Consider the following 14,914-nt stretch of genomic DNA (forward strand, 5'->3'; position numbering starts at 1 on the left):
ATGTGTAGAATAGAAGTTACTAGAAAAGTTGGGGTGAAGGAAGAATTAGAGGCAGAGAACACTTGCAAAGACCCTCAAGTGAAGAGTGCTTAAAAATTGGAAGGAAGGCCAGTATGGCTAGAGCATAGAAAATATAGAAAACTGTCTCCAAATGAGATAGGAAAACCAAGATATGCAGAAATTACTAGTCAATGTTTAGGAACTGGTATTATTATTATTTTTTAATCTTCACCCAAGGATGTCTTTATTGAGTTTAGAGAGAGAGGGAAGGAGAAAGAAAGAAATGATGTGAGAGAGAAATATTGATTGGTTGCCTCCCATAGGCCCCCAGCTGGGGATTGAACTCGCCACTTAGGTTTGCGCCCTGAGCGGGGATTGAACCGACAGTCTTTAGGTCCATGGGACAACACTCCAACCAACTGAGCCACCCAGCCAGGGCTTTTTTTTTTTTAAAGACAGCTCTCTGCTAACTTAGAGTATGTATATTTGAATCATCATCAAGATCCCCATTTAGAGAAGAATAAGAAAAGAGTAATTTTATTCAAAGAAATAATGTCTCTGTCTTCATATATTTTTTATACATTTTTAATAGTGTTGTTTAGTGGACTTTTACTTATGGAATGTTTAAATTCTCTTTTTTCTTTACCTTTGTTATCCAGTTAAATTTTTGTTAACTTTTACTCTATAATGACTCCCAGATTTTCACTTTGGGTTTTTTTTTTAATTTTATTCATTTTCTTGCAGCTGTTGAATCTGTCTAGGGTTATATCACCTCATGTATAAACTTAAGGTGATATCTTCCAGCTAGTTTTCTTTTTACTTTATTCAAATTATCCTATATACAGGTTCCAGAATAAGCTTTTCTTAAATTTCTTTTTATTTCAAACTTTTTATTTAAAAAAGTTTTGTCTCTCTAAGTTTGAAATTCCCTATTCCTAAAATTTCCCCTTCTGTTGGACAATAAAGATTTTTTATTAAACATTTAATTCCTAAAGGATCCATGGATAGAATTCAGAAATTTTGTGAATTTGTATGGGAGACAAATTACATCTATATTTTCACTAACCTCTAATGAAAGTTAGCATTTCCTTTATATTGTCCATAAACCACAATATTAGCAAGACTTATAATTTTATAACCAAAAGAAAACTCAGATATTTTCATATCACACTACAATTTTTGCACATACCTTCAGATATCATTTATATTCACCAGTACTTCAAATTTAAGATGGTTATTAACTCTTGTTATTTAATGCATTTATAAAGAAGTATGCACAATATATTACTATAGCACAAATGTATATTTTACCATTTTAATAACTATTTCAATATAGTCAGCTTCTTTTGAAATTCTATGTATTCTATTTTATGCACTTAAAAATGTTATTCTGAGAAGGTGTCCATAGGTTTCATCAGACTGACAAAGGTAAAGAACCCATATTTTTGTTTCATTTACAGTGCTTGAAAAATTGTGGGCAAAGTAAAAACTAAAGATTAATCAACTAAATCCTTTTTAACTATAATGTTTCTCTATACTTTTGATGATAGACATATTATAACCATGTTTTTATAGTTAGTAATTCTTGTTCTTTAAAATGTACTTTATGCAGAGGGAATAAGAGATAGTGAAATTAGTTTAAGTTCAGTTTAAGATATACTGATGGCATCACATCATCCCACACACATTTTATGTCATAGGCATGAACTTAGGAAACTTAAAAGTCTTGCTGCCTTTTTAGAACCCATTTACAAATCTACAGCAGTTGTGAGGAAAATCAGTCTGAATTAGATAACAATGAGTAATGGGACATTAATATTAAAAGAAATGTAGTTTGGTTATTTTATTCAGTATGACTTAATTATTTGCCCCAAAAATGTCCTGACCAAATCACTAATGACTAGATAAAAGGAACTGAATTATTATGTTAATTTTTGGCCATTAAAATAATTCTTATAAAGTGTGTGGAAACAAGTTGTTGCTTAAGCATTTGTCTACTTTAATTTTATTCATTTAAAAAATTTATTGAATACTTTTATGTGCAAAGATACAATCTGAGCCACATTATTAACTTAATAGTTTTTTCCATTGAAGCTGCCATAGCCCATCACCAGCATACCACAATTTATATTTTCATGATAGATTGTAATATCACCTAGGAATAAGAAAAGAATGGTATGTGCCAATAATACAAAGTTAAAAAGACAGATATTTATTAAGCATTTAAATGCCATCAAGTTGCAAAAGGATATCCGGGGACACAAAAAGACAGAGGTAAAATAAGACAATGACAAATTGTATTAGGTTGACTAATACTCATACAGTTATATATATAGTGTATTATTAATTTTTACTTAGCAAATTTTTTCAAGATCTGCAAAGTTGAAAAACTAGGAGTCAAACGATAGATTCTGTTAATACAATAACTATATATTAGTTATGACACTTATTTCTACTGATCACAGCAGGCAAAATTAAGTGAAGAGAAAGTGTTTCATCTTTCTTGACTTGTTATAAAATGAAGAGATCCTTTAGATTTCTGGGTAAGAGGCATAACTAGCAATCCCACAATGATTTCCACTATTTCTTGCCATCCGAATATATCCTTGGTCACCAAAGTGGAGGCCCCAGCTTTAGAAAAACAAGTTAACACAAAATTGCAAGTGAATACCACATTATCAATTTTTTTTATCTCATTGTTTTTATCATAAAGCAATCATATATAAAAAGCTATAAAACAAGTTAGAACAAAATATTATAATAATTTCCCCAGGACTTTCAGGCGATTTTCAAAGGAAGCTTGGCAGGCTTTAGTGCTAAACAGTATTGATGAATAGACTTAATATGTAAAGAAAACAATATAATGTCCATTCCAAACCTTTAATCCCTTTACTTTGTAAATATGCCCTTATGCAGACAAATAATATTATTAACCTTTCCAGTGGGCTCATCTCTAAATTTTTTTGCACAATAAGATCATAGACGATGATTTTCTATCAAACTTAAATTCCTTTAGAGAATATCAATTAAGAAATATTTTTTGAGCAACTACTATGGAAAAGGCATAGGTCAGGGAATTCTAAAGTAAGCAATAAAAAGTGCAGCTCTCATACAGCTTTTGACCTAGAAATGGAGCTGAGATGATACTTTTTCAGAGTTAAAGTTGTTAAATCAAATATGCTTCTTTGAGAGGAGGTGAGCTCCCTGGCATTGGAAGTGTTCAATCAGAGATCTGCAAAACTTGTCAGAGATGTTGGAAAGGGGATTCATGGGTCAGGAAAAGGTTAGAAGGGATCAGTGGTTCTCTTACTTTTGGATTTCATGGACTTCGAGAATTTCCAAAAAGAATTTTGGATTGACGTAAGTTACCAATTTTTAAATTAGCAAGTACAGACATAAAAAAAAATTTGTGACTATCACTATCATGTTGTAAAAGAAAGGACATTTTAGCCACAGAAACAAAACTTAAGAAGATTTTGAGTCAAATAAATTTAGATTTATAAAAGATTTGCCAAAATACTCCTTTTTTTCACTTTGCCAGACTAATGAAAAAACATACAAAATCCTTGTCAGAGAAATTATTACTGAAGTTCTTTATGATTCTGAGGTTTAATTGTTGGTATACAAATAATTGTAATATGAAGCAGAATTCACTGAGTGCTATAACTAGGATAAAAATAAAAGCGTGAAACTGAGAGAATGCCTTTTGTTTTTGTATTTGGAGAGTAATAAGAAATTTGGTTGAAAGGAAAATTGGATGTCTTTAAGGGAGTAGTGGGAAAAGAGGATAGAAAGTGGCTTGGGGCCAATAGCAGGCTAGGGAACCTTTAGTTTAATTCCAGAGGCAAAGGAAAGCTCTTGCAAAAATTTAGTCAGGACTCAAAGGAGGGCTATTTTTGCATGCACTGAAGGAACAAAGAAAACAAGAAATTACTTTCTTGCAATTTCTTATTGCAAGAAAACAAGTAGCATAATTTATTTTATTTTATTTTTTTGTATTTTATTTTTTTAATTTAATTTTAATTTATTTTTTCAAATACACAAGTAGCATAATTTAGAACAGCTGTGCTCTGTCCTGACCGGTGTGGCTCAGTGAGTTGGATATCATCTGTGGAACTAAAAGGTCACTGGTTCAATTCCTGGTTGGGACACATGCCTGGGTTGTGGGGCAGGTACCCAGTTGTGTTTTACTATTTCTCCCTCCCTTCCTCTCTCTCTGAAAATAAAGAAATAAAATCTTTAAAAGATATGAAAGAGCTGTGCTTTAATAGGCCTTAAATGTTCTTTGTATTAGCCATTCACTAGATACTTTTCAGGTGTTATTTTTATCTCTCTTGTACCATTTAAAATGGTTATCTACTGTCACCTCACTTTTCTCTTGGCTTTACAATACTAGCATGTCCTGATTTTCTCTTCTCTCTCTGGTCACTCCTTAAACTCTTCCACAGGCTCCTTTTTTTTTTGTTATTCCTTTGATTTATTGCCACTCCCCTTTGGAATAAAATTCAAACTCCACTGTCGCCTTTTATCAGTGGATGCAGTGCTCTTTTAGTATCAGTTCAATAAGCAAAATCAACAATAATAATTCTGCCTAAGCTATTATTATCATTAATAGCCACAATTTATTTAGTGCTTAATCTGAGCTAAGTAGCTTAACATCTCATTTAATCATCATCCTGTGAGGTACTATCTCCTTTTTACAAAAGAGAAAAATGGGCAGAGTGTTAAAGTGTCCTGTCCAAAGTCACACAAATGGTTAATTGCAAAGCCAGGGTTGAAATCTAGAATTGTTTTCTTTCAAAGCCTACTCTAACTTTTATACTATCCCCATCCCTACATCATTCTTGCGAGTGAGGTAGTATGAGGAATGAAATTCAGACAACATCCAGAATCTTATGTAATTAATATCTTGCTATCTCTTACCATATAGTTATTTCACTGTCTTAACAATAGGTAAAAAAATTTAGGTGCACTGAGTTTGCACCTAAATTCTGATAATGAAAGTTGAGTGGAGGCTGTCATTACTATCAGTATGAATTCAGTCAAGGACAGGTTGGAGCCCCAGATCCCATTTAACATTTGCACAACTTATTTTTCTCAGCTTTATGGACCAAGATCAATTGCCCCATGCTTTATAGAAAATCCCAGCCATCTTTTTGACTAAGTTCTACTAACCCTCCCTTAAGGAATTCAACTGATTTAAAAAATCTCAAGTTAAATAAATATCTGAAAGCAAATTCTTGCCTTAAGAACTGTACTCCAGTATGCATAGAACATTTTGGGAGCAAATAACAAAAACAAACAAACAAACAAACAAAAAAAGGCATTTTACCCAGCCCAAAGATTTTACGAAGAACTTTCTGGTATAGATAATGCCTTAAGCTGGTTTTGAAGGAAAAGAGGAATAAACCAAGGAGGAGAAAGGATGTTCCAGGCTGAGAGAACAGCATAACCAACATATGGAAATATTAAAGATAAAATTATATAACTGTGTATAGTTCAATATAACTAGAATGAGAAGTGTGAGACAAGTGCCAGGAGTTGAGGCTGGCAACGCAGGTAGGGCCCACAGCATAGACAGCTTGTTTTCTCTAAAGGAACATTAATTTTACACTTAATGGTACTAAATAGAAGAGTTATAAGCCCAGACTCATATTTAAAACAAACTTGTTTGGCAATAGTATGAAAGATGGATTTGAGATTAAAGAAGACCAGTTAGAAGACTACAGGATAGTTTAGGCAAGAGATGTGTGAACTGGAGCACTAACAGAAGAAATGGAGAAGGAACAGAAGCAAGGACAGATATGAGGTACAACTAATTTGACTTATTGTTTGATTGGATCTAGAAGGGTCTAAGACAAATCCATAGTATCTAATTGGGTGACTGTGTTGTATGGCGTTGCCATTTAGTGAGATGGGAAGTTCTGGGGAAGGACAATGGTGAAGAGGGTCCATATTAAGTTTGGAGAAATTGAGATACATGGAAGTGGGTATGTCCAGATAAATAAGTCTGAAGTTCAGGGCAGAAGTCAGAGCTAGAGCTAGAGATCTGAAAGTACATCCTAAGAGTGGGAGGATCCTAAAATCCTAAGAAACCCAAGAAAAATGTAGAATAAGAGTAATGGGTAAAAGAGGAAAGTCTAACATTTGTGAGCTAATCAGAGGAGTAGATATTCATGAAAGAGATCAAGAAGGAACAATCAGAGAATCATTGTAGAAGATCAATCATGAAAATAAAGTCCTGAAGGCATAACAGGAAGTGAAGAAACTATAAGATATTATCATTGTCAGTATCATGATCATCATCATAATCACAGTAAAGCATTGGCTAAGCTTCCTTCTAATTCCTAATTTTAATTAAATATATATCAAAGCACAAATACATTACCTGTTTTTCACAAGCCAGTAGTCTTTCCCATTAAGGTTACCATAGCCAACCACTAATACACCATGATTCACGACTAGAGTACAGGCTGGTTCATAGTAGACACCTGAGAAGAAAATACAGGTGGAGAAAAGAGTGAATGGTATGTGACAATGAAGGACATTTGAAAATGCCATTACTTTTATTAGACTGTTTTGCATATATGGCTAAGTTAATGAAACATTTTTTAAGTATTTCAGTTTCTTAATTCTTTGCCATCAATGCTGTATTTGTCAGTTTTCTTGCCAAGTTTGGCATCAATTTAATCATAGTTCCCTCAGAAATTTTCTTTGATAAACTGCTATGCATCTATAATTATTTTTTAACTTATATACAGCTACTGTATTTTTAAAAATTGATTAGAGGGGAGGGAGTACATCAACCCCGCTGTTTCACTTATATATGCATTCATTGGTTGCTTCTTACATGTGTGCTGACCAGGGATCAAACCTGCAAACTTAGTGTGTTGAGACAATGCTCTAAGCAACTGAACTAGCTAGCCAGGGCCTACTGTATTTCTTTGTATATATTCCTAAATTGTTTCTTCCATACAATTTCATCCTTTACTAGATTAAATGATTTTTTAGGTGAGGTTTAGAAAAAATATGATAGCCTTCTACTTCATCTAATACAATGCCGTCCCATCAGTGGGGGCCCCCTTGTACACTGCTCTGCTGCCCCTGCAGTATGCAATGGCTACAGTGGGCAGCAGTGCAGGCTCTGGGGTCATGCAGCGCATTTTCTATTCCAGCTGACCACTTCCTGACTGTGTGACTTTAGGTAAGTTGACCTGTGTAAGACATCATTTTTTATCGGTACAATAGGGTTATTGTGAGGATTAAATGAGATAATGCATGGAAGAATTCATCATAGTACTTGGAATATGGCATTAGTAAACTTGGGTGAGTATTACTTTGCTAATTAGAACTGGGTATAAAAAACATATATGAAATGGAGGATTCTGTTTATCCTACTAAAACACTCAGAGGTTGAGTGATGGGGAAGGATAATATTCTTTCTTATAGTGCAAGGGCAGCATATAATAAGAGGATACTCTATCTTGAGTTTTACCACTTCTGTAGAGAAAGAAAGAAGGATGTCTTGCATCTATAGCAACAGACACAGGTCCTTTATTGGCCACAGCTTCTTTCAAGGCATCTTCACTGCCAGTAGGAAGTTCAGTATATCTTGAACATGTGGCAGCTCGATATTTTGAGTCATATTGGCATTTTCCATCCTGCAGAAGAAGGTGAAAATCCAATATAGTATATACTTCAACTCCCTTTATAAGTCACCAGTATCCTAAGTTTGGATTTCAGATATGTTTTTTCCCCCCTCATTTAGCTTTTTCAAGTGTCTAAGGCACCTTCCTGATTTTGAAAAAAGAAAAATCAAATTCTCCAAAACCTAAAAGTTCTATGTTTCATTAACAGCAGAGGAAATATGGAACTATTCTGTTGTTTTAAATTGTGGACATCTTCATGCATGCAGAAGTTGTCAGTATAATGTCCCTCAGACTCTGAGGTGGACTGTAGGGGTATACTACATAAAGATTATAAACTCTAGATTAGAGTTTTAAAATATTTTTGGTGATATAATGTGTGCAAGATGAGCTGCAGTTTAAATGATGGCTTATAAAGACTATATAATATGGAAAACATAGTATATTTCATGTGGAAAAGGGGAGGTTACCAATTCATATTTGTTGTTCATACAGCTATGCTTTTGAAGTGCTCAGTAAGAAAAAGAACCTGAAAGAAATAAACTGAAATAATAGTGGATAAGGTAGGAGATTTTTGAGTGATTTTTTAATCTTTTCTAAATTTTCTGTAATATAGATATATTACTTATATTAGTGAATAAAATATACAGTGAACTTGCAAGGAAGAGGAAGAGCATTACTTAGCTTTTTAGTAGGTAGAAGAATGATGTGGTTGCTGATCTGAGAATAAGAGTGAGCATGGGAAGCTACAGGACAAAAAGTTTAAATACCAGGCAAATATAGAGAAAGCATTTTAAGGAAGGTTTGCTGAAAATCCATTTTTAAGCATGAATTCTATTTGCGTGTTTAAAGGCAACCAACATGACACTGATAAATTAAGAAGGCTATGCATAAAAAAAAAGAGAATGTTTGAGAATTTAGAATTCCTGACCAGGGTTCTCACACACATATGACACTTTCTCAAGCAATTGGTGGTGAATTTAGTACAGTCAGTCAAGGGATATAAGATCATGGGGCAGCACAAAACATTTGTGACCCACCACAGCTTTGTAGGGATAAGAAGCTTCTGATTCGATGCCGTTGTTGTCAATGATATATTGGAAAGCCTCTGTCATGAATCCACCATTGCAGCCCTTATTGCTGTATTTTCCATTTGAGCAATCCACCAGGTTCTGTGCACTCAGAGACACCAGCTTTCCTGTCTTCAGCTTCACCTGTGCTTCCAGGGCCCCCACAGCACTGAAAGCCCAACAAGAACCACAAGAACCCTAAAACAGAAACAAAGTCACAAAGGCAATCACAGAAAGTTAGAACAGAAGATTTCATAACACAAAGTGGGCAACACCCAACATGTCAGCGCTCTCAGTACTTTCTGGAAGAGCTCCCCCCACTACAATTTCCTTTTCTCTTAGACCAGTGATTTTCAACTGGTGTGCCACAGGAATTTTTAAGACATGCAATACCTGACTATTTAGTCAGGGACACTGAACTCTTTCCCTTTAGATTATTAAATAAAAAATGACATCAGCCAATACAACAATAGCTGTCTGATGTAAATGAATCAAAATGATACCTATTTTTTTGTTAGATCGGCAAAAAATATAGTACTTTTTTTGGTGCGCTGCAGAATTTTAGTAATTAGTTTATGGGTACCATGAGATGAAAAAGGTTGAAAATTGCTGTCTTAGACAATGGGAATGAAGACTAAGCACTTGCTTGTTCTCTAGGCAAGGTCCAACCTTGATAAAGATTTGCAAAAGGCTGAGCTCAGAGCATAACTGCCATAATCGAGTATATTAAGAAACAGTACTTAAGCATGTACTAAATCCCCACTATCTTCACCCTTAAGTAAAAGAAATAGATGTCTACAGTAAAATGGTTTTGAGAGGAGCTGGGTGATTCCCTTGACCTAAAATACGCTTCCTCCTGCCAAATGATGTCTAAAACATAAGGTTAACATTTCTTTTAGCTTCAGAATTTTTTAATCAAAAGATATTTTACAAACAGAAAAACAGAAGCTGCTTCAGTTAAAAAGGTGCAGAGGGTCCAGAACCCTATCATAATTGCTCTCATTCTCTTCTCATCCCACCTTGCTCTCTACCCAAATGAAGCAAATTGAATTTGCTTTTGGTTAAAGCAAAATCACCTGTTAAAATGCAAGCACCCAAGGAAAGAAGCTCATTAAATTATTTATAGTCAACACCTAAATATGTAGTTTATCAGATCTTCCCAAACTTTTATTCTTGAGAAGCTCCAGAAAGAAACCCAAAACTAGTTGAAAGAAAAATCAATAGGTGGAAAAGAGATTAGCAATACCATTCACTCATTCTTACATTGTTCATTGAACACATGCCACAGCAGCTTCTCAGAATACTCTGATCCTTCCTTACCCAGACCTCTAAGACAATGCTTATGTTTTACTTCTATTTATCACTAACTAATTTAGGATTTTTGCAGCTGTTTTTTTTTTTTGCAAGAGAACTAAAGGAAATATAAAAACATAGGAACAAATTTTTAAAGCTCATATTTCTAATTCTAATAATGCAAACCTACTCATGAATTAATTTGACTGGTACAATGCATAGCCCACCCTGAGCTCTAGTTCCTTCCTCTTCTTCAAACCTGAATTTCATAAGTGAGATGGAGTGAGGAACTTCCTTTTAGATATTCTCTTACATACAATAATGTTTCTCAAGCAACTGGCTTGGTGGAGGGTCCAGTGCAGTTGATGGACAGCATGGGCACTGAAAGCTTGTCTTGACCTATTTTCTTAGTTCGCAGTTTTTGTATAATGTGGCTCTAATCACTGGTGTTCTAAGCACTGTGGGAAATACAAATAAAGTATGATATGTGGTCCTTGCCTTCAAGGAGCTTACAATTTAGTTAGGAAGACAGAATAACAAAAATAATTAGAAAATAACGTAAGGGGGATTCACTGTCAAATTATGTATCTAGAGGAAGAGAGATTTCTACCTGGGGTACAGAGGCCTGGGATAATACTCACCTGGTTTTTCACTTCAGTAACACACCCCTTGTCTCTCCAGTCCATAGAATCAGGTAATTTCTGATTAGGGTTTGACTTGTAAGTGATATTTCTCTGCCACTGGCTGGGAACTCTGAGAGAACTCATCAAAGACATCACTTCTTCACTGGTCTACAAGGCAAATATATATCTCCTTTCACTTATATCCTGCTTTTCAATATCCTAATAACTGTAACTGCGAATATATTTAACAACTGAGAAAAACTAGTTGTAGTTGTGACCAATATAGGTGAATTATCTGGGTTTCTTCTTTACTCTTACACTTTGCATTAGTATCCAAGTTAGACATTGGGAAGGAAAAGAAGAAAATTGTAAAAACTAGAAGTTACAGGGAAGTAGATTTTTGTTCAAAGCAAGGCATAATTTTATAGAAGAGCTGTCTAAAAAGTGGACTGAACTGATTTTCCTTGTTAGAAAGAATTACAAAGGAGATTCCTACATTTAAGTGGAAATTTAATCCCTTCCAAGGGGGCACTATGGTTCTTTTTTTTTCCATAAGATTTTATTTGAGTCAAATTGACAACATGCCAGGGAGCAAGATCTCAAATGCTCCTATGATTTTTAATTCTGGTAAAGGTTTGCAGGGTAGAACAGAATCTAAAAATTAATGGGAGATTATGTGATATTAAATACCCATATTCCTCAATTAAGGAAGCAGGTGGGCCATATTAAATTGTCAATTTAGACTTATATAAGTATGGTAACTACCCTAAAGTTTGTGAGTAGTCTTTAGGCAATGCTTTCTTAAAAGCAATAGAAGTCTGTGAATTTAAAATAAAGAAGAGATTTGTTAAGGAAAGTGGTCACAGTAGGACTAAAGGAATCTGTACAAATTCTTTTCTTTAAATTCTACATTATCCTAATTTTGTACACATGTAGATAATTTGCCTTTGTCATTTACTTTCAAATTGCTTTTGGAGAGACAGCAATCATGCTTGAGACATAAAAGTAGGATTATTTATAGTTTACCTACCATGTCTCCCAGGTGGTTCATGCCTAGATCGTATGAATGCATTCCCATTGAATGCTCCAGATTGTGAAGCATCACAAATTTTAGATTCTTTTCCCAGATGAGACGTCGTACTATTTCCTCATTCTAAAATATAAGGAAAAACAATATAGTTATACTGAATTCTGCTCAAATAAGTGTTCAATAATGAAAATAAAAATTCTTATGAAGCATTTTACCACCTGTGGATCTGTTTGGGAGCATGCGAATAAATTAATATATTCAATAAAACTAGTGATTAATATTATTTTGTGATATAGGTAATGAACTTCCTCAATCTGCTATAAAGCTTCTTTTACAAAAACTTTTGTAAAGTTTTTGTATATCCTTTGTAGGCAGTAAATCCAATTTCTCCAGGCCTTTTTAAAAAAATGTCTTTTATTTACACTCACTTTTGAAAAATAGTTTGATTATACATGTCTAGCTATTGTTCTTAAGTAGTTTGAAGATGTTTCTCCATTGTCTTCTGGTATTTATTATTGCAGATGTCAGTCTAATTGTTGTATTTGTTTTTAAGTTTCTTAACTTTTGTGATTCTCTTTAATATTTTGCAGTTTTACTGTACAAGTCTGAGTGTGACTTTCTTTATTTCCTCTCTTGGATACTTCTGATTGAGGGACACAAAAGGACAGGTTTTGTTATGGGTTTTTTTTTTCATATCTGGAAAATTCTCAACCAGTATCTCTTCAAATATTGCTTCTCTACCATTCCATCTATTTCTCTTCTTCAGAAAGCTCTATCAGATATATTTTGGAGTCTCAAACTCTCTTTCATCTCTTTTACCTTTTTATTTTTATAGTTTTTTAAAATTATTATTTTCATGTGCTACCTTGTGGGTGAATGCTTCAGTACTATCTTCCAGATTGCTGATTCTATCCAACTCTTTCAAGTCTGGAATTTAAGCCCTTCTACATTCCAGAGACTGAAATAAGGGCCTGTTAGTCCCCAGACAGTACCGCACTCTTTCCCCCTGGGCCGGGGACCTTCACTCCAGTTATCTATTTTGCTGCTGCCTGGCTTCTATCCAATTCTCTCCTCAAATATCACCTTATATGTGAGGCATCCCCTGACCATTATATAGAATAATCACTCCCAGCCTCTCCCAGCTGTCACCCAAGGCCCTTTCTACCCTCCATGCCTTGCTTTATTGTTTTCTACTGCACTTATCACCATCTAACACACTACATACCTGCTTATTTATTAACTTATTTCTTGTCTCCCTTACTAGGACATAAGCTCCATAAAAACATGGACTTTGTTTTGTTTCCTACTGTATCTCTAGTACCAAGAATAGAAACTGGCAAGAAATGTGAGCATAACATTTACTGAAAACACTGCTTGCAATTTGAGAGGCAGGAAGCACAGAGTACTAGAGTAAAAGCAAATCACTCAAGCAGCAATCCCACCTACCTTTTCCTTGTATTGTTTGCCGTAGGTTTTCTTCCAGAGATCCCAGTGATGATCCAACGTGGGATCTTTGTGCAGTTGTGCCATTGCAGAAGAGCACCCCAGGAGCACCCAAACGAGCCATTTCATTCTGTTAAGGGAACGGTCACATGGGAAGAGTAGCTATTAGCTACATATATTGTGACCATATTTTTCATAACAAAAGTAGGTTTACAGTTTTTGGTATGGAAAATAATACAATAATTAATAAATAATAATACAAGAAGAAACTGCGTTTCACCTACTCACATTGTAGTAAACCTACTTTTGCCCCATCCCATATAGTCACAGGGAATAACTTCAGATTTATGTCTGAAATTCTACTTATAATGCTTAGTAGCTTTTTAAAAAGTGGTTTTCAGAAATTTCCTGATACCTGGCCAACCAAATTTACATCCATGGCTGGGTATTGTTACAGGAAGCAGGGACTGTTCAGGATTTGCAAACAAATCTGATCAAGAGAAATTCTCCTCCTTAAGGGGAAGGCAAACCTTGGAAAAATCATTTAGCTTCACAATTTTTGAATATATAAGTTCTTCTTAACTGGCTTATTAAAATATCCACAACATTTAGAAATGGCTAATAGACAACTCCCATGTATCGATTTTTACATCCAAGGGTCATTTTATTTTTTTAACTTTTCCCCCCAACAAGCAGACTATCTATTTCAAAGGAAGCAATTAACTACTTTTGAAAACACCACTTACATATTTAATACAAAAAGACTTTAACAGAAATTCAGTAACTAGCTCTTTCTCAAACTGGATTCTACTTTCTTTTCCATTTCTTTTTAATTCAAAATAACTGGAACTGTGACCATGTAAATCTTCAAATTATATTCCAAAGGAAGCTATGTTTCAGCCTCAGGCTTGGATGTCCAAGCACACAGCAACTTTTCAAAAATAAATTATTTTTTGTAAAAAGAAAAAGAGGCAAATTGAACAACATGATTTTTTAGTTTACTTCCTGAAACCAAAGATTTAAAACCTGGCAGGCAGAGCAAGCTCAGAACACGAAGGGTTTAAAGATGAAATGGGAGAAAAAACCCCGGAAAGTACATACATAATGGATCCAGCAGTTGTTCCCATACTAAGAATGCTTGAAGGTGGGCTCTCTCCAAAGATACGAAAGGCAGTGAAGAAACTTCAGCTGAATTTTACTTGAAGAAAATTAGAACTTGTCACATGAGGTGTCCACGAAGAGGAAGTGAACTTTCATTTCAGTTTCATTTGAAATCAAACTAGATCAGCTGCCTCCAGCCCTCTCCCTATGGTTTTAGGGACAAAGTAGGTGCACTAAGCATGAAAAAGAGCCCCCAGTACAAGAGATCAATAAAACCTACACAGCAAAATAATAGCAGTACAAGTTTACCATTTAATCTCTCACCATTTTGATAATTCACTTTACCTAAAAATACCAGTCTTTGGATGGAAAAATTTAGTTATGAAGAAATTAGGAGTAAGCTTTTGAAATCCAAGCTTCCTCCATAATTTCCTAGAACCCATCTGATTCCTTTTAACATAACTCATCTGTGACCTACTATTCTCTCTCACTCAGCTATTCCTTGATTTATCAATTCAATATATCTTTATTGTTAGTAATATATGTTAGCATATTTACAGAAAAAGAAAACCTGGCCCTGACCAGTGTGGCTCAGTTGGTTGGGCATCATCGGGCAAAGCAAAAGGTTTCCAGTTTGAGTCCCCATCAGGGCACATGCCTGGGTTGCAGGTTCAGTCCTGGTCAGGACATCTGCGATGTTTCTTTCCC

General features: G+C 34.6%; 1 protein-coding gene across 1 annotated transcript; it reads right to left on the reverse strand.

The window, feature by feature from the left end:
- Positions 1–2,016: 2,016 nt before the first annotated feature.
- CTSS (cathepsin S) lies at positions 2,017–14,329 on the reverse strand. Its single transcript, XM_054580979.1, has 8 exons — positions 14,207–14,329; positions 13,109–13,235; positions 11,663–11,785; positions 10,651–10,800; positions 8,687–8,914; positions 7,496–7,661; positions 6,389–6,491; positions 2,017–2,631 (listed from the first exon to the last, which is right to left on the reverse strand). Exons 1-8 carry the CDS (start codon positions 14,230–14,232, stop codon positions 2,532–2,534), a joined length of 1,023 nt encoding a protein of 340 aa, XP_054436954.1. The 5' UTR covers positions 14,233–14,329; the 3' UTR covers positions 2,017–2,531.
- Positions 14,330–14,914: the final 585 nt, after the last annotated feature.

Source organism: Pteronotus mesoamericanus, unplaced genomic scaffold (assembly GCF_021234165.1).
Source record: "Pteronotus mesoamericanus isolate MK-2021 breed Mesoamerican mustached bat unplaced genomic scaffold, CSHL_Meso_final contig_647, whole genome shotgun sequence".
Lineage (NCBI taxonomy): Eukaryota > Metazoa > Chordata > Mammalia > Chiroptera > Mormoopidae > Pteronotus > Pteronotus mesoamericanus.

Coding starts and splice junctions, on each gene's coding strand:
- CTSS (XM_054580979.1), bottom strand. CDS start 14,232: ATGGGAACAACTGCTGGATCCATTAT. Junction 10,801..11,662: donor TGAACCACCTGGGAGACATG/GTAGGTAAACTA, acceptor TTTGCCTTGTAG/ACCAGTGAAGAAGTGATGTC. Junction 2,632..6,388: donor TACTGGCTTGTGAAAAACAG/GTAATGTATTTG, acceptor GTTTTTCTAAAG/CTGGGGCCTCCACTTTGGTG.